This window comes from Hyaena hyaena, unplaced genomic scaffold (genome assembly GCF_003009895.1).
Source record: "Hyaena hyaena isolate Hyena2069 unplaced genomic scaffold, ASM300989v1 scaffold_32, whole genome shotgun sequence".
NCBI classification, from domain to species: domain Eukaryota; kingdom Metazoa; phylum Chordata; class Mammalia; order Carnivora; family Hyaenidae; genus Hyaena; species Hyaena hyaena.
The window spans coordinates 881,004-900,292 of NW_024080663.1; the positions used below are offsets into that span (position 1 = coordinate 881,004).

A 19,289-nucleotide genomic window follows, 5' to 3' on the forward strand; every position below is an offset into this window, starting at 1 on the left:
AATGGGGTAAAAGAGTCATTAGAGATTTGCCTTAGACAAAATTAGTAGTACTGTTGGGTAGTATTAAGTTGTGTGTCCCTAGTTTATTTCTTTTTTTATCTTTTTTTGGGGGGGAGGATTCGATTATAATGGGTCACAATAAGGGTTCTCTTTGATCTCATTAGTACTGCATTTCAGAGTCACAGTTGTGGAGAAATATAAAAACTACTGGGTGAAGATTCCTGGCCCGATAGTTTCACAACCCAGTGCACCACCTTTTACAACACCTGAAGCTACAGTAGCACCTTTGTCAACGTTACCTCCCATCTCCCATTTAACCAGATCGGTAAGTAACGTTTTTATGGTTTTACCAAATGCGATCTAAAATAACAGTGTCTTTGGAAATTGTGGTTCTGTACTTGCTGAAATGTGCAGAAAAGTAACTGTACGGGTTGTGGTAGTGAGTTTTGAAGACCTCTGCAGGAAATCTGAAGGAAGTCTTCATTGCAACATTATGACTTCTAGATTAGAATAAAGGGAGTGCAACACCTTGCATGTTCGAGGTGTGGTTATGAAATTCACCGCAGTCTGTACAGCCAAATATCAAATGTGGAGAAGATTAACGCTTAAGCTAAATTTAGACAAGATTTGAAGGAGAATCTTGAAATGGTGATATAACTCTTAGATCTGATTTCATTAAGGCCAGTGAGTACTGAGGGATTCTATGTGCTGAATGACAGAAGCTCTTTTGCAAACTCATCAGCTAGAATTCTATTTAGGCCCTCTAACTGGCTGAAAAGAAGTATCTTGTAAAGGGCAGTACATATTAGAAACATTAGGTTCTACTGAAAGAAATTCTGATAAATGAGACTTATTAGTTCAAAAGTGAATATAATGAAAAATGTCTTATGGCAGGTTATTATAGTTAAAAGAATAAACTTGGGTCTGAATCCTGACCTGCCTACCTTCTGTGTGACTTTGGACAAGCTACTTAATCCCTAAAGTCTCAGTTTCTTCACCTATAAAATGAGAAATAATAATATCTGGCTCTTACTATCATTATGAGAATTAAACAGTGTAATCATTATAAAGTTTCTAACTGCTTTGCACTTAATATAAATCCTGTAAATATTAGTTCCTTTTTTCTTTTCCTTCTCTTTTTTGTCTTTTTATGGCTCTTTGTTCTCATAGGGAACACTAAATAAAGCACTTGCAGTCTTATATACTGTCTCATTTTGTTTTCCTTCTGCATTTTGCAATATATGATGATTATACTTGATCACATTATTATGAATGTTACACTTTTGACCATATAATTAGATTTTTTTATTTAGACTAGTTCTAGTTTACTTAGTCTCAACATTTATTTATTTTATAGCTGCCTTAGGGGAGTAAACAGTGAGTCAGTCTGGACCTGAGCTTCCTAAGAGGAATCTGTTCACAAAATTATCTTTCCATGTATTCACATAAAAGGCACTAGCTCTCATCAGAGTTTTTTTTTTTTTTTTTTTTTAAATGTTTTATTTATTTCTAGGAGAGAGAGAGAGACAGCGTGAGCAGGGGAGGGTCAGAGAGAGAGGGAGTCACAGACTGAAACAGGCTCCAGGCTCTGAGATGGCAGTCAGCACAGAGCCCGACGAGGGGCTCGAACCCACAAACCGCGAGATCATGACCTAAGCGAAAGTCGGACGCTTAACCGACTAAGCCACCCAGGCGCCCCTCTCATCAGAGTTTTTATGGTATCTCTACACCAGGTTTATAATCTCTGATTATAGAAAGGTTTATTCAGAGTCATGGAATTACAGCATTCGTTAAGAGCTAGAAGAGACCTCAGAATTCAGCCCCTGTTGTACAGTTGAAGGTGTACAAGAGAGACAGTTAAGTTCTTCAGCAAACGAGTAAAGGGGAGAGCAGATACCAAAATTCAAGTTTCGTCCTAGGTTTTTTTTTCCCATTCTACTGTGACTTTTTTTTTCTATTTCTTTTTTTTTAATGTTTTTTATTTATTTTTGAGAGAGAGAGACAGCATGTGCAGGGGAGGGAGAGAGAGAGAGGGAGACAGAATCTGAAGACAGTCTCCAGGCTCTGAGCCGTCAGCACAGAGCCCAACATGGGGCTCAAACCCATGAACCATGAGATCATGACCTGAGATGAACCTGGACGCTCAACCAACTGAGCCACCTAGGCGCCCTTACTGTGGCTTTTCTTTAAGTTCCTGTGAAATAATATTGGTTTCTGCTGTGGTTCCTGCTAATACGTGGCCTTTGGCCCCTTTCCCTGATTCAGAGCCCCTAAATCCCTTGTAATTTCCTGAGTGATAGGAATGCCTTCTGCTCTAATGAGGTAACCCTGGGTGGGCTCCTCCATGGGGGCAGGTCACCAGAAAGACCAAGCCATGATTAGAAACTTGGAACTTTATGCCTCCCACTCTCCATTTTCCAGAGATGAGTGAGGGGCTGAAAATTGTCATTAAGCCATCATGCCTCCATGATGAAGGCTCCGTAAAAAATCCCAAAAGTATGAGGTTCAGCAAGCTCCCAGACATGGAACACATGGAGGTGCTGGGAGGACCGTGCCTTAGAGAGGGCATGGGAGCTCCACCCCCCGACCACGTACCTACCTGTGCACCTCTTCCATCTGGCCATTCCTGGGTGGCATTCTATTATAATACATTGGTAATCTAGAAAGAAACCTGTTTTCTTGAGTCCTGTGAGCCATCCTAGTTATCAAACTTGAGGAGGGGGTGATGGGAACCTCTAGTCCACTTCATTGGGAACCCGGAACTTGTGATTGGCCTCTGAAGGGAGCAGTCTTGTGGGACTGAGCCCCTAACTTGTAGGATTGGACACTGACTTCAGGTAGATTGTGTCAGAATGGAACTGCAAAGTAGGATATGCAGTTGGTATCCACAGAGAATTGCAGAATTGCTTAATATGGGAAAACCCGCCACATGCGGGGTGTCCAGAAGTGTCAATAGAGTAGAAGAAATGGGAGGTTTTTGGATACAGTCCCCATTCAGTCTAGATGCATGATGTTTAACTCTCTTCTGAAATACACCGTCTTGGTGCATTCTAACAAGATGACTGAGCATTCGTGCTCTCAAAATTGAAGAGCTGGGATTTTGATACTGATCCTCTTATTTGCCATAACAAGAAAGCTCTGAATTAAATCACTGTAGATTGTTCCTGTTTCTCCTCCACTAAATTGTTATTACTATTATTTGGAGTGTTAGTATATATTGGAATAACATTTTTTCTTATATTAATATCAAATTTGAACCTGAATTCTAGGTTCAGAGTCTAGTATCTAAATATGAAAACTTGTGAGTTTGTCTGTTTGCTTTTTAAAAGCCCATTCTAAAACCTCAAGGATATCCTTAGGCAAGAATGTCAATGTGGGCTTAAATATTCCCTAAAATATTTTTCAAAATTTACTAGAAACTATGTTCCAGAACATAATTGAGGTGAAATAGTTTGTATATTAAAAGGACTTTAATACTCATGCACATTATAGTCCAACTAATGTGTGTCTTCCAAATTTTAATTAAAATTAATTAAGTTTAAAAGTTCACAGTCTAATTTGGGATGCGTCATTTGTTTCCGTCTTTGAATCTTTATTATGAAAAGATACTCTTGTTAAAACTTGTACTTCAAGGGTAGTGGCTCTTTTACCATTGTGAAACGAACTGCTTGGTTGGTAATTAAGACTTTTTCTCCCTGTGATTTTTCTAGTTCAGTGCTTCAGATTGTGGGAACAAGAAGTTCTGTATTCGGAATCCTTTGAACTGTGACCCAGAGAAGGAACGTGCCTGTTTCTTCTTGTCCTTCACACGAGATGACCAATCAGTGGTGGTTGAAATGAGTGGTCCCAGTAAAGGCTATTTATCCTTTGCGTTTTCTCATGACAGATGGATGGTTTGTATTCCTTGCTTACGTAAGTGGTATTGAAAGAAAAATTACTGGAGGGAGCCTAATCAATGGCAGTTAGTTGTTTGTTCCAGAGTCAAATAATTGTTCTTAAAGTGGGAAGGGGAAGGGGAGGGCAGGAGAAATGAACATAGAGCAGATTCTGAGCTAAACATCTTTGGGTATTTCATGTTTTTAACAGTTGTGCAATTATATGCCTCTAAGAAAGACTGTCCTGTGTAAAGTTAGGAAAATCACTTTATATCCAGTGGATTTGTATAGTGGATTTGCCACTATATCTTTCTGTCTCTGTCTCTGTTTATCTCTTTGTGATAAAAACTTGACGTACAGTTAGGAGAAGTTGCTCTGCATCAAGTCTCGTGTTACTTGTGATGCTTTTCATACCCTCCTTGTTTTCTCAAGTGGCCAGCAATCCCAGCATGGGTTGCTGTTCTAGGAGTCCCCAATTTGGTAGTCATCAGTACATATCCCAAATAAGGAGTTAAACCTGGTGTGTCCAGGCATAAAGATGTTCCTTACTGGTTGGCTCCTTCGTCAGATCTACAGAAGGCAGCATTTGTTTTAGGCTGATTCTCGCTTTCCCTGGGAGATGCTGAATGGATTCAGTGATTCTGTAGATGGGGCAGCCTTGGGCTCTGGTGTGGAAGCACTGCACAGGCTTCCTCATCTCCCAGAAGGAAGGAAGGAGAGTGTGGGCCAGGACATGTTTAAGTCTTTTTCAAAGCATAGTTGGTGATGAGGTCAGGGCTGACTACAAACGGAGAAAGCCTCTTACTTCCACATTAGTAAAGGGAATGAGTCTTTTCTAGAGAGTTTTCTTCTTATCATGTTTTAAACTTAACTTATCACTTCTTCAGGGACTTATATTTCAAAAAAAAGAAAAGAAATGCTGAGATTCTGTGATAGAAGGACGAATGTTTTCCCTAAAAGTGCACTGTGATCACATTGGTCCTCATATGCCTGCGTGTATTGCAGGAAGCCAGGCGTAACTTTTTTAGGGGGAGGGCATTGCAGTATGTGCAGATGACCTACATGTATTACTATATAGTTTAGAATGCACTCATTATCTTTTTTCATTAAGCAAAACATAGACCTCAACCTTATGAGATTTAAGATATGTCATATGCTTTAAAAAATGAAATATAAGAAATTGTGACTCTTCTTTTAAAGTTGTCGCTTGGGGAAATTTTATGCTTGATCAAATGATGTTGCATTAGTTCAAGACCTTTCCCCCATTGCCCTTGCTAATTGTCATCAGAGCTATAGCATATTCTGCTGGGTATTTGCAGTTCAGGCAGAAACGAACCAAGTTTGGCACATAAGGTGGATATTGAGGCTGGATTAAAAATTAAAGTGGGAGCTCCTGGGTGGCTCAGTCAGGTGAGCACCCAACTGTTGATTTCAGCTCACGTCACAATCTCATGGTTTGTGAAATTAAGCCTCTAAGACAGGCTCTGCACTGATAGCACGGAGATGCTTAAAAATTCTCTCTCTCTCTCTCTTTGCCCCTCCCCTGCTTATGCATGCATGAATTCTTCCTCTCTCTCTCAAAATAATAAATGAATAAATAAACATTAACAAAATAAAATGGGACCATAAAGCAAAAAGGAAAGATGGTGGTAGTGCTTGTTGTGTGAACAGTTCAGAAGATGAACCCAGCAAGGGTTAACAATGGAGCCTTGAGTAAGTGTGTAGTTTCATCTGTAGTATACAGTATCATTTAGATATGTGTTCTAGTTACTTAAGTAAAAAAAATTCCAGTCACTTTAGAGCCAAACTGCATGCAGCAGTATACTCATATTTTTCCTTTTCTGGTCACATAAAATCTGTCAGCGAGAGGAAACGACTAGTGCTGTATTGAGTGTGGTGAGGAGGTGCCCACAAGTAGACCAGTTGTTTCTGTTCTAAGTTGTAGGCATAGATGGCACAAAAGTATTTATCTCTAATTCAAGATATATTTATCTTACTTAGGAATCTGATGTTTCTAGAATAGTACTCATCAAAAATGTTTATAAAAAAGGCTTAATTTTGCAGGTGCAGTTGATTTACAGAGCAATCTTACTTAATGATTAAAATCATTTGTACACCTGTTTGCCTACGTTGGGGGAAATAAATCATCCTCAGAAAATATTTTTAAAGTGGTTATTTCTATTTTTGGTTATTTAAACAATTCTAGGATATTTTTATGACCTGCTATTTCTTTTCAGTACGTAATATAAACTTAAGTACTGAAGGTATGTGATGTTATTAATACTGATCAACCTAACTGATACTTGTTTCAGTTTCACTTATAAATCAATGATGGCAACTGTTTTGGTATTAAACGTCATTAAAGTTGATGAAAAGTATAATTTTCCCTATCTGAGTTATCAATGACTTGCTGATGTCTGAATTTTAACTAAATTTCAAAGTATTACACGCATCCCCTCTCTCATACACTTTGTTAAACGATGTAATGTATATCAGGCATGCATACTAGATATTAGCTTCTATTCCTTTCCTCGTCCTGCTTAGTGTCTTCTTGCTTTTTTTTTTTTTTTAAATATTTTTATTTCTAGGAGAGAGAGAGAGACAGCGTGAGCAGGGGAGGGTCAGAGAGAGAGGGAGACACAGACTCTGAAACAGGATCCAGGCTCTGAGCTGGCAGTCAGCACAGAGCCCGACGCGGGGCTCGAACCCACGAACCGCGAGATCATGACCTAAGCGAAAGTCGGACGCTCAACCGACTAAGCCACCCAGGCGCCCCTGTCTTCTTGCTTTCTACATAGTTTCTCAGTGCTCAGTTTCTAGAACGCTCCCAGTTCTGACCTCTTTTGTACTTCAGATTGGGATTTCCAGTGGCCAGCTGGTCTTGGCCAGGTGAGTGTTCTTGGACAATGCAAACCATCATCCATAAAATTGAACTTAATATCTTCCTCCTCCTGTTTCTTGTGTTCCCCATTCTTGGTGATCAAAAATAGAAGTAAAAAGGCAGTTACCATTATTGAATCCTTGCTTCTTTTCAGATACCATCCTGGGCAATTGATACACTATCTCTTACCTGCAGAACTTCTTACATGTGTGTTTCCATGCTCCAGACTTGGGGTTTCTAGAAATTGCTTGGAGCCTAAAGTTGTAATAGCGCTTTCTCATATTCTTCATTTTAGAGTAGTGAGAATCGAGAGTTACCTCTTCTCCATTCCAGTATTTGGGAGGTCTGCCTCCATACGAACAAGGAATTAGTATGGTATTTGTCTTATCATCATTTTGCCTCAAAGTGAACCATTTTATTTTATTAAAATTGTTTTAAATAAAAAAATAATTTTTATACCCCGTAGCCGATAGTCTAGAAAACACACATTGTTTGTTTAAATCAGAAATCAGTGACCTTTTTCTGTAAAGGTCCAGATAGTAACTCCTGAGAATCTGTGGGTCTGTGGCCCCTGTTCGAACTATTCATCTCTGTTTTGATAGTGCTAATACAGCAATAGACAATCCATAAATCAATAGGCATAGCTGTGTTCCAATAACACTTTATTTGTGGACAATGAAATTTGGATTTCATGTATTTTTACTTGTCATGAAATATTCTTCTTTTAATTAAAAAACAACCATTTAGGTCATCTAGGTGGCTCAGTTGGCTGAGTGTCCAGCTTCAGGTCAGGTCATGATCTCACGGTTCATGAGTTTGACTGCGGTATCAGCCTTGCTGCTGTAAGTGCAGAGCCGTCTTCAGATCCTCTGTCCCCCTCTCTCTCTGCCCCCACCCCTGCTCGCAAGCTCTCTCTCTCAAAAATAAATAAACATTAAAAAAAAAAACCATTTTGATATGTAAACATCATTCTTAGCCTGTGGGTTGTACCAAAACAGGCATTGGGCTGAATTTGGTCTGAGTGTGCTCTTTTTTTTTTTTTAAATGTTTTATTTTTTATTTATTTCTAGGAGAGAGAGAGAGACAGCGTGAGCAGGGGAGGGTCAGAGAGAGAGGGAGTCACAGACTGAAACAGGCTCCAGGCTCCGAGCTGGCAGTCAGCACAGAGCCCGACGCGGGGCTCGAACCCATGAACCGCGAGATCGTGACCTAAGCGAAAGTCGGACGCTTAACCGACTAAGCCACCCAGGCGCCCCCTGAGTGTGCTCTTTTTTTTTGATTCCAGGTTTAAATCATGACAACTCCAAATTTCTTGAGTCGAGCTAATTCTGATCTGAATATAATATGTGTAACAGTGAATAGTTGGTTTGCTAAGGTTAAGCACTTGGGAGTTCTCAAAAGTGGAACTTTAAAAAATGAATTAGAATATCAATGGGATTGATAACAAAATTTGTTATAACTTCTAGTGTTCCCTTTGTTTAAGGAGTTTAGTGACTATAACACATAAAAGACCTTGTTAGATAGTTTATGGAGAGTGATTTAGAATAGGTGAAAGAACCAAAACTACACACAGTAACTTAAAATCTAGATTATTCATTTGTACCATCACTTGAATGGACTTTGAAGATGCAGTCTGTCCCCTGATAGCCATTTCAAATCAACTCTAACTTTTAGAGCTAAGGAATATTAGAGACTAAGGGACAGATAAGAAGTAGACTGAAAAAAATGCCTCCTTGAGTTCAGACACTTCAGTTTGAATATGTAATAGTAAATCTATCGAGCGTATACAATATCAGCAATATTTGATTCTAGTGTGTTCACCTTAAAAGTTACTCCCCAAACCCAAAATAGTGCAGTGCACTTATAGTTATGAAAAATTGTAGGACATAGATATTTATTTATAAATAAATAATATATATTGTTATAGTTATTTATAATTAGAACAATGTTCATAGTAAGTTCAGTGGAAAAAGGTAACAGAACTGTGTATTTTCCATCCACTTAGGGTGAAAAAGTGGGTATCAAAAAAAAGTTTTGGATGAATATATATGAAAGCATTAATACTGGGTGGCTCAGTTGGTTAAGCATCCGACTTCGGCTCAGGTCATGATCTCACGATTGTGGGTTCGAGCCCTGCGTTGGGCTCTGTCCTGACAGCCAGCTCAGAGCCTGGAGTGTGTTTCAGATTCTGTGTCTTCCTCTCTCTCTGATCCTCCCCTGCTCATGCTGTCTCTCTCTCTCTCAGAAATAAATAAAACATTAAAAAAAAAAATACTGGTGTTTGAGTTTAGGGGCTTCTAAACATGTTATGTCTATTTTACTTATTTATTTACTTATTTATTTAAAATTTTTAATGTTTATTTTTGAGAGAGACAGAGTGAGAGCAGGGGAGGGGCAGACAGAGAGGGAGACACAGAATCTGAAGCAGTCTCCAGGCTCTGAGCTCCCCGCACAGAGCCCGATGTGGGCCTTGAACTCACGAACTGTGAGATCATGACCTGAAACCGAATTTGGATGCTTAACCAACTGAGCCACCCAGGCGCCCCTATTTTAACATATTTTTATATTGAAATTGTGTTGCTTTTGTATTCTAACAAAATTATTCATTTGTTTATGTATTTATATTGAAGTATAGTTGATACATGACGATACATTAGTTTCAGGTGTACAACATAGTGATTCAACAATTTTAAACTTCATGCTACTATCTGTTATCAGACAGAACTATGACACCATTGACTATATTACCTATGCTCTGCCTTTTATTCTGTTACTTACTCATTCCACAACTGGCAGCCTGTGTCTCCCACTGCCTGTCATCCATTTTGCCCATTCCCCTACCTTCTCCCCTCTGGCAACCATCAGGTTTGTTCTCTGTATTTATGGGGCTGTTTCCGCTTTTTGTTTGTTTCTTCAATTCTTCAAAAAAATTATTTTTTATTAATAAATTGGACAGCCAGTTCTCTGGAATTCATGGTATCATTTAAGATTGAGTCAGTAAATTGTGTTTTAAAAGCATCAAAAACTATTTGATTTCATTAGGGACATTTAAAAAAAACAAAATGTTGAAATTCCTTTGAATTTTTCTTCTTTGCAATTGTTTTTCAGGGTGATGATGATGCTTATGTGTGTATTCATGAAGATCAGACTGTGCATATACAACCTTCCCATCTGACGGGGCGACATCACCCTGTGATGGACTCCAGGGTAGGTGTGAAGATTCTGGGAACCTCCACCCAGCTTGTCTGCCTCTGGCTATGTGGCCAACAGTGGCCTAACTGTGCTGTGAGATAGCTCCCCATCCTCAGTTAGCAGTGGAGCTAGAGCGTGAGTTTGGCAGTAGGCTTCCTTTCTTACAACAAGCTGGGAGAAACTTTTCTGTGCTTTCTTTTTAACATAAATATAAAAAAATATAAAATAAGTTATATTATTATATTGGTACATTTATTAATATCATATCATTTTATTTAACATATATTAAATTATTAAATATTATACAGTTTAATAAAATTGTATGTACATCTTTAAGATATACAGCATAATGCTTTGATATACGTATACATAGTGAAATGACTACTACAGTTATCTCCTCACTTAGTTGCGTTTTTTTTTGTTTTTTTTTTTGTGGTGAGGATACCTGAAATTTACTCTTAGCAAATTTCCAGTATAGAATAACTATAGTCTATATGCTATACATTCTTAACTATTGTCATCATGCTATACATTAGAGCTCTAGACTTTCATCCTTTATAACTGCAATTTTGTACCCTTGACCAGCATCCCCCCTTTTTTTACATTTTGGAAAATACAAAGTAAGTTTCTCTTACAGGAAAAGATGAATTCTTACATGTGTCATTTAAATCCTTTTTTGCATCTTATAAAAAAATTATGGTTAAGATGGTCAAAGCCTCAGCTCCTTTTCAAAAGCTTACAGACAGATTTTTTAAGAAGAGTCTTAGGTTAATGACATAAAGGTTCTTGTCTAGTGAGAATGAAGAACATGTATGGTAGAGACTGCTTCAGTGCCTTGAACAGTTGTCTTCAGTGCCCCTTGTTGGCATCTCTGCCAAAGATGGCCTATTTCTGGTAGAGACATATTTTTTTCACATGGCAGTTGACAAGCAACTGAGCTCTGACCGAGAAGCAGCCATCACCTAACAATGTTACGTTCTCTACAGAGCATTCCCATGGGCTTGGAACTTCTCCCTCATTGCACGTCGCCTTTTGGCCACTAGGATATTACTTTCTAATTGTTTCTTCAGTGTTTTTTATTGTGTGTTAGTGCCCAGAGGGGGTTAGCACACCTGCCAAAATTTCTAACCTGGGTAGAGGATTTGTGGGGTTCTGACTCAAAGTACAAATAGTGTTTTTGCCAAGTAGGATAAAGACAAATAAACGAGGAGAAAATGTTTCTTGTACTCCTCAGAGAGGAAGTGGAAAAACAATGATACAGCAGACAAAACATGCACAAAAGATCTTAGGGAAAGGAAATCGAACAGGATTTTGATCATATTTTATTTTTAGCAAATCTGTGGAAAATGCTGAAAAGACCCGTTGTGTGTGTTTGTAGGGTGCTCTTGAGAATATGGCTTGGAGGCTGGTGGATGGTGTTATGCAGTGTTCTTTCAGAAGAAACATTACCCTTCCTGGGGTTAAGAATAGATTTGATCTAAACACAAGCTACTACATATTTTTAGCAGATGGTGCAGCTGACAATGGTACGTATATTGATAAAAACTATTTTTTGAAGTCTGTTCCTCTCTCTTCTTCCTTTTTCCACTTGTTCTGGAGAGACTACTGTAATTGCTCATTTTTTTAAAGATATGCACCTGTAGGTAAAGAGTTATCAAAACCCTTTTCCATTTTTGCCTGACAGTTTGACTTTGGTTGACCTTCTAAGTTTGTTTCCCTGGAAACTAGATAAAAGTAGTGTCAGCTGTGTTATAAAGCAACATGCTTATGATAAAAATGACTTCTGGCTGGCAGACTGCATTTGGACTAGGAAGAACTATAAATACCTAGTAAGAAGCCATATCTTTGGGCTTCCCTAAGTGTGACATTGGCAGTTCCCTGGCATGGATGGTATAAGCAGTGACTGTAGGGTTATTGCAACAGATAATTGGCTTTTGCAGGATAACCTGTCCAATGTGAATCTCACCTTGAACCTGAGCTTTCTCCAGGGAGGTGGAGGAGGAGAAGAGAGAATAGTTTCTGGACAGCTGAATACAGTGCCATAAGATCTCCCATTGAAGAAGAATACTTCTCAGTGCTCTGCGGATGTGCCGTGTCTCCTGGCCCACATTTTTCTATGTGAATCTGATGCCAAGTGCAGCCTACGGTAGTTTTATGAGTTTGAATATTTACCTTATCCTTAAGAAGACTCCCGTGATGGGCATTGCAACACATATTTTTAAAAAATTTTTTAAATTTTATTTATTTATTTTGAGAGAGACAGAGATGGTGCAAGTGGAGAGGGGCAGAGAGAGGGAGACAGAGAATCCCAAGCAGGCTCCATGCTCCCAGCAAAGAGCCTGATGTGGGGCTTGAATTCATAAAACCATGAGATCATGACCTGAGCCAAAATCAAGAGTCAGATGTTTAATCAACTGAGCCACCCAGGAGCCCTTGTATTGTAACACATATTAAAATCTAATAAAGATTTTGTTTTAGGTCTTGGCTAATGATGTTTTGAAGATCTACAAGAAATGGCAAGGTAGTATTTAGTGACTCCTGTCTTGGGAGATAATACTGTGCCCAAACTCTGAGACCAGAACTTCTTTTGAAAATGGTGAGAAGCCGGGCATATAGAATGGGAGGTTAGGGAGTGAGGTAAAGAAGAGGAAGAAATGTGGTGCAGGTAGAGTTGTGAAAAGACTTGCATATTCTATCATGTTGTTTAGATTTTATACTCTAGGTAAAGGGGATACAATGGTTTTGAAGCAGGATAAAATGTCTACGCAGTGTTACGAGAAAATTCAGGAATATCTGTAGATTTAGTTTTAGGTGATATGTATAGTTATCTTAGTCAAATCATGTATTCTTATTTGCACGAGCATCAGCAAATATGGCTTGAAAATCATTTCTTGGTTAAGTGATAATGAATAAAAATTACTCAGTGCTTAATGAGCGCCAGTCACTGGCTAAGCACTATAGTTAGAGTCTTCATTTTTATCTTCATAATATTGTATTAGATATGTACTATTATTATCCCTGTTTCATCCCAGAGGAAACTGAGGCTTAGGAGCGGTTAAGTAATTGGCCCAGATGAGTGAATGGTAGAGTTGGAATTTGAATCCAAATTCTTTGACCTCAGAGCCTATGTAGTCAACACTTTTGAACATGGGAAATGTAGAAATTGAATTTTTAATGAGGAAAAGGTCACATATGTGTGGTTTTAAAGAGATACCACTAAAGTGCAGGTATTATTATTACAGCTGTCGCTTATTGTGTGCATTACACAAATCTTGTTTATTTTTCACAGAGGCTCTGTAAATAGACAGTATATTGACCATTTTAGAGATAAGAAAACTGGAACCTAGAAAGGTTAAGTAACTTGTTCCAAATTTAACAAGTAAGAAATTAAGTCAGAAATTAAGCCCTAGGCTGTTCCGCTTATGGAAGCCATGCCCTTTCCATCATACCAAGCTGCTTCCTTTCATGCCTGGTATGTTACAGATGCTTCATAAGTGATTATTGATGCAAATGGATGTCTTAAATTGCTAGGGGATTTAACAGTTTGCATTTATACTTTAAAAAATTTTATACTTAGGGGCGCCTGGGTGGCTTAGTCGGTTAAGCGTCCGACTTTTGCTTAGGTCATGATCTCGCGGTTCGTGGGTTCGAGCCCGGCGTCGGGCTCTGTGCTGGCAGCCAGCTCAGAGCCTGGAGCCTATTTCAGAGTCTGTGTCTCCCTCTGTCTCTGACCGTTCCCTGCTCATGCTGTCTCTATCTCTCTCTCTCTCTCTCTCCTAGAAATAAATAAAAATATAAAAAAAAATTTTATACTTAAAAGGTGTTACACTTTATTTTTTTTTAAATGTATTATTTATTTCTAGGAGAGAGAGAGAGAGGGAGAGGGAGAGACAGCATGAGCAGGGGAGGGTCAGAGAGAGAGGGAGTCACAGACTGAAACAGGCTCCAGGCTCTGAGGTGGCAGTCAGCACAGAGCCCGACGCGGGGCTCAAACCCACGAACCGCGAGATCACGACCTGAGCGAAAGCCAGACGCTTAACCGACTAAGCCACCCGGGCGCCCCAAAGATGTTACACTTTAGAAGAAAAGCAGTTTCATGTAAGTGGATGAATTCTATTATATAATAAATAGTGTGTGGGGGTGTGTGTGTATGAGAATGCCAAAAATTTCTTCTTAGGTCAGCACTGTAGAAACTGGAATGCATTTTCTTACAGAAACAGTATTTTAAGTGACAGTTCTAATATTTCCCCAGAAAAAGCTCATTCCTGGATAACGTGTGTGCAGAATAGAGCATTGTTGTATCTTCCTCTCCTGCTGGTGTTGCTGTGCTGATGGCACGGGGGAGAGAATCTGCATTGCCTTTGTGGTGTTTCTCAAAATGTGGCCTCGGGGGCGCCTGGGTGGCTTAGTCGGTTGAGCGTCCGACTTTGCTTAGGTCATGATCTCGTGGTTCGTGGGTTCGAGCCCCGCATTGGGCTCTGTGCTGACTGCCAGCTCAAGCCTGGAGCCTGTTTCAGTCTGTGACTCCCTCTCTCTCTGACCCTCTTCTGCTCACGCTGTCTCTCTCTCTCTCCTAGAAATAAATAAAAACATAAAAAAAAAAATGTGGCCTCAAACAACTTCTTCAACATCACTTAGAGTGATTGCTAAAAGATGCAGATTCCTGAACTCCATCTTAGACCCACTGAATCTCTGTTGTTGATGTTTGGAATCTGCATTTTTTAAAAAGTTTATTTATTTTTGAGAGAGACAGAGATTGCACAAGTGGGGGAGGACGGAGAGAGAGGAAGAGAGAGAGAATCTTAAGCAGGCTTCGTGCTGTCAGTGGAGAGCCCAATGTGGGGCTCAAATCTGTGAAACTGTGAGATCATGACCTGAGCTGAAACCAGGAGTTGGACGCTTAACCAACTCAGCCACCCAGGCGCCCCGTGAGTCTGCATTTTTAACCAGCATCCCACGTGATTATTTTGTATACTGTGGTTTGATAACTTACTGCTCTAGGACAACGTTCTCCCAAATAAGGTGTGTATACGTTGTAAGGCAGTCCAGGGATCCAAGGAACAAGACCAGAACTTTGTATGTAGATTTGATTTTATCTCATCTCATCTTAAACATTTTCTATTGTAATATATTTTAGTGTTCATAATGCATTAAAACGATAGTACACAAATACATTTATTAACCCAAGTATACATATGTTGGGAGCGCAGACTCAGTTTTTGTTTTTTTTGTTTTTTTGTTTTAAACTGGTGGAGTGCAAAGCAAAAAAGCAAAACAAAACCTCAAGGAGAAAAAAAATTCCAAACATAGACATTTATGCTTTAGGGAATAAACTTTCCAGTACTCTTGTATTAGGGAATAATGTACAATTGCCACATAAATCATTGTCTCTTCTGTTATCTAGTTATATGTATGTGAACCATTTATAAATTGCAGTCTGCTTAAAAGCAATGAGAGTTTGTAAGGTTGAAACCATTTTTCAAAGCCATCATACAATCTCTGTAACTCTTATAAATGTAAAATGTACCCAATTTCAGTAAAATCCATTTGAAACCTTTTTCTAATACTGTTTCCCTCCCTAGAATGCTGACATTGTCCTATCATGAGATAAGCAGTCATGTGAAATGATAGAATTCATTTGGGTGAATAAGTAATTCACAATTAGGAAATCTACCAATTTAAATAATTGATGAACTGGAGACCCTGTTATTACATGACCAGTTATTGTAGCAATTTAGGAATCCCACACGTCACATAATACTGTAGAACCTTGTATTAAACACGAACTCAACCTGCCTTAGAGCAGAAATTCAGAATTATAATAGAGCCATACAAAAGAACTCCAAAATTATAATGGACTTCTGCTTTAATGAAGGTTAAGTTCTTGCTCAGCTCATGGCTCTGCAGTGAATCAGTGTTTAAAAACACTTTCTTCCAAATGACTCTCAGGCTATTGAGAATGTGGTCTGGTTTTCATCACTGCCGCTCTGCTAATTTAGTATAATTCCTTATAGTTATTATCTCTTTCTTCTTGACTATCTTCTCTAGGTATTCATTACATAAAACTTTTCTTGTTTCCTGCTTTATCTCTGATCTTCTCTGTTTTAAACAAGCCATGATATAATACTATTTGTGAAATGAATAATCAGTTGTCCTAACACCATTTTTTGAATAGTTCATTTTATCTCTGCTGCTTCAAAAGCCTCTTTATCATCTATCAAACATCTATCAATCAATCAAACTAGTTGTAGTCTATTTTTCAATTAGTGTATTATTGTACCAGTTGAAATTACTATAGCTTTATAATAGGTTATGAATTTTGATAGAGCATGATTTCCTTCGTGGCTGCCTTTTTCAGGAATTTTTGCCTCTGTTATGTATCTGTTCTTCTAGATAAACTTTAGAAATGATTGTCAGATTCCATTAAAAATCCTGTTGGGGTTGTGATTGAAATTGCAATGAAATTTTAGATTAATTTTAGATGAATTAATTAATAATCGATGTCTTGGCTAAAGTGAGTCTTTCTATCCAGGAGTATACTGGATATTCTATTGATTAAAATCCTGTGATTTTTTTTTAAGTCTTCATATAAGGCTTATATATTTTTTGTTACTTTGTTTCTATGTATTTTATAGACTACTAATACAACCTATTTTGAGTGAGATTATTTTTCTTACAGTTTTTAAATATGTTGGTGTATAGCAACGCTATTGATTTTTGAATGTTTATCTTGAATGTAGCCATCTAGCTTTCCACTTGATTATTTTGTTTTAATGTTTTTTTAATTAAGTGTTTTTAGCATTTATTTCTGAGAGAGAGAGAGACAGCGTGAGCAGGGGAGGGTCAGAGAGAGGGGAGATACAGAATCTGAAACAGGCTCCAGGCTCTGAGCTAGCCGTCAGCACAGAGCCCGATGCGGGGCTTCATCCCACGAACCGTGAGATTATGACCTGAGCTGAAGCTGGACGCTTAACCGACTGAACCACCCAGGCACCCCGATTATTTTGGATTTTCTAGATAAACATCATATTTATGTAAATAATGACAAGGTTAAATAGCCCTCGCTTTTTTCTTGTTTCATTGTATTATTTATTTCTGCCAGAAATATGTGGACTAGCAAGAATTCTTGTCTACTTCCTGATTTTGACAGGAATGCTTTTGATATTCCATCTTGTGTCATGTTTATTGTATTTTCTTGGTGGATAACTTTTATGGTGCTTAGGAAATGATTGTTTCCTAACTACACAGTTCATGTCAAGAACATGTGCTGACTTTCATCAGATATCTGTCAGGCAGTAATTAAGTTAATATTTTATCATTACTTTTATAGACTTCAGTATGGCGGATGGCCCTTGCTTTCCTGGGATAAACCTTGCTTGGCCATGTTTTAGAATACTCTCTTTTTTTAAAAAATGTTTATTTATTTTTGAGAGAGAGAGAGAGAGACAGAGTGTGAGTGGGAGAGGGGAAAAGAGAGAGGGAGACAACAGAATCCAAAGCAAGCTCCAGGCTCTGAGCTGTCATCACAGAGCACGGTTTGGGGCTCAAACCCACAAACTGAGAAATAATGACCTGAGCCTAAGTTGGACGCTTAACTGACTGAGCCACACAGGCACCTCTATAATTCTCTTAATGCACAATCGATTTGAAACACTAACATTTTATTTAAACTTTTTGCATGTATATTTGTAGTTGATTTTGGTCTTTGGTTGTGGGATTGTGTGTGTGTGTGTGTGTGTGTGTGTGTACGCATATATATGTGTGCGTGCACATATGTGCCCGCATGCCTGCCTAGTTTTGGTTTCAGTGTTATGCTAATCTCATAGAATGAATTCTAGAAGAGCTTAAATAAATGAGAGTTTTTAAAGTTAAAAAGAATTTTTTTTTTAAATGTTTTATTTATTTCTAGGAGAGAGAGAGAGAGACAGCGTGAGCAGGGGAGGGTCAGAGAGAGAGGGAGTCACAGACTGAAACAGGCTCCAGGCTCTGAGCTGGCAGTCAGCACAGAGCCTGACGCGGGGTTCGAACCCACGAACCGCGAGATCATGACCTAAGCGAAAGTCGGACGCTTAACCGACTAAGCCACCCAGACGCCCCTAAAAAGAATTTTTATATTGTATATTAGAACTCATCCACATAACTGTCTGAGCCTTTAGAGATGGAAATATTTGACTAATGAAAAAAATTCTTCCACAGTTATTACCCTCCAGAGATACTACTATTTCTTTGATGAAGTTTTATAATTCTGGATTTTTCTAGAAATTCATGTTTCATTTCAATTAAAAAATTCTTCTGGCTGACTTAAAGTTTTATGTAGCATTTTTGTATAATTTTAAAGAGTGTCTTCTATATTAGCAGTTATGCCACACTTTGTGTTTCTAATACTGTTTGTGTTCTTTCTTTTTACCTTGTAGTCAGACTTGCCAAAAACTCAATTTTATTGGCCTTTTGCTGACTTGATTTTCCTGATTTTTAGACTTACTAGTTTGTTAATGTCTACCTTTAGTTTTAATCAATCTTCCTTTCTGGTTTCCTTGGTTATATTTTGTTGTAAACACCTTTTGAATTACATGATTATTTCAATACTTTGTTTTTTTTTTAAAGGAAATTCTTTTAAGATGATAAAAGACTCTTTTGAATAGTACCTTGATTGTATCACATATATTTTGATATGAAGTGCCTTCATTGTTAGAGAAGACTTTAAAATTTTGATTTCCGGGGCGCCTGGTGGCTCAGTCAGTTAAGCTTCCAACTTTGGCTCAGGTCATGATCTCATGGCTTGTAGGTTTGAGCCCCGCGTTAGGCTCTGCTGATGGCTGGCTCAGAGCCTGGAGCCTGCTTCGGATTCTGTGTCTCCCTCTCTCTCTGACCCTCATGCTGTGTCTCTCTCTGTCTCTTAGAAATAAATAAAACATTTTAAAAAATTAAAAAAAAAAATTTACTGATTCTTAATAACCCTTTGAGGGTAGTTTAAATAAAATTAAATTTTTATTTCCTATTTAACCCAAGGGTTATTTAGAAGAGTAGTTTTAGAAGTATCTAGGTGAGTCATTTTTTACCTAGGCTTTGTTGTTAATTTTTTGTTTTGTTGCATTATGGATAGATAATATAATCTGTATCCTGTATAATTATTTCTTTTTGGAAATTATTGAGTTGTAGTCTGTGGCCTAAATACTTATTTCATTGAGATAAGGATTTCTATGTTATCTGTTTTAGCAAATTTCTTAGTTATTTCTATTTGTTTTTACACCTGCATTCTATCCTAAAAATAATGTATGTTTCATGATTTATTCTATTAATGAGAGACATCTAGCTTGCCTTTTTTTTTTTTTTTTTTTTTT

At 38.1% G+C, this 19,289-nt stretch overlaps 1 protein-coding gene across 1 annotated transcript in view; it reads left to right on the top strand.

Moving 5' to 3' along the window:
• Positions 1–19,289, top strand: part of FRRS1 (ferric chelate reductase 1) — a 43,577-nt gene that overhangs the window by 13,119 nt on the left and 11,169 nt on the right. Inside the window, exons 5-8 of the mRNA XM_039228420.1 lie at positions 178–325; positions 3,711–3,893; positions 9,865–9,963; positions 11,327–11,474. Coding sequence (XP_039084351.1) covers positions 178–325; positions 3,711–3,893; positions 9,865–9,963; positions 11,327–11,474 — 578 coding nt within the window. The remainder of the gene's footprint in view (positions 1–177; positions 326–3,710; positions 3,894–9,864; positions 9,964–11,326; positions 11,475–19,289) is intronic.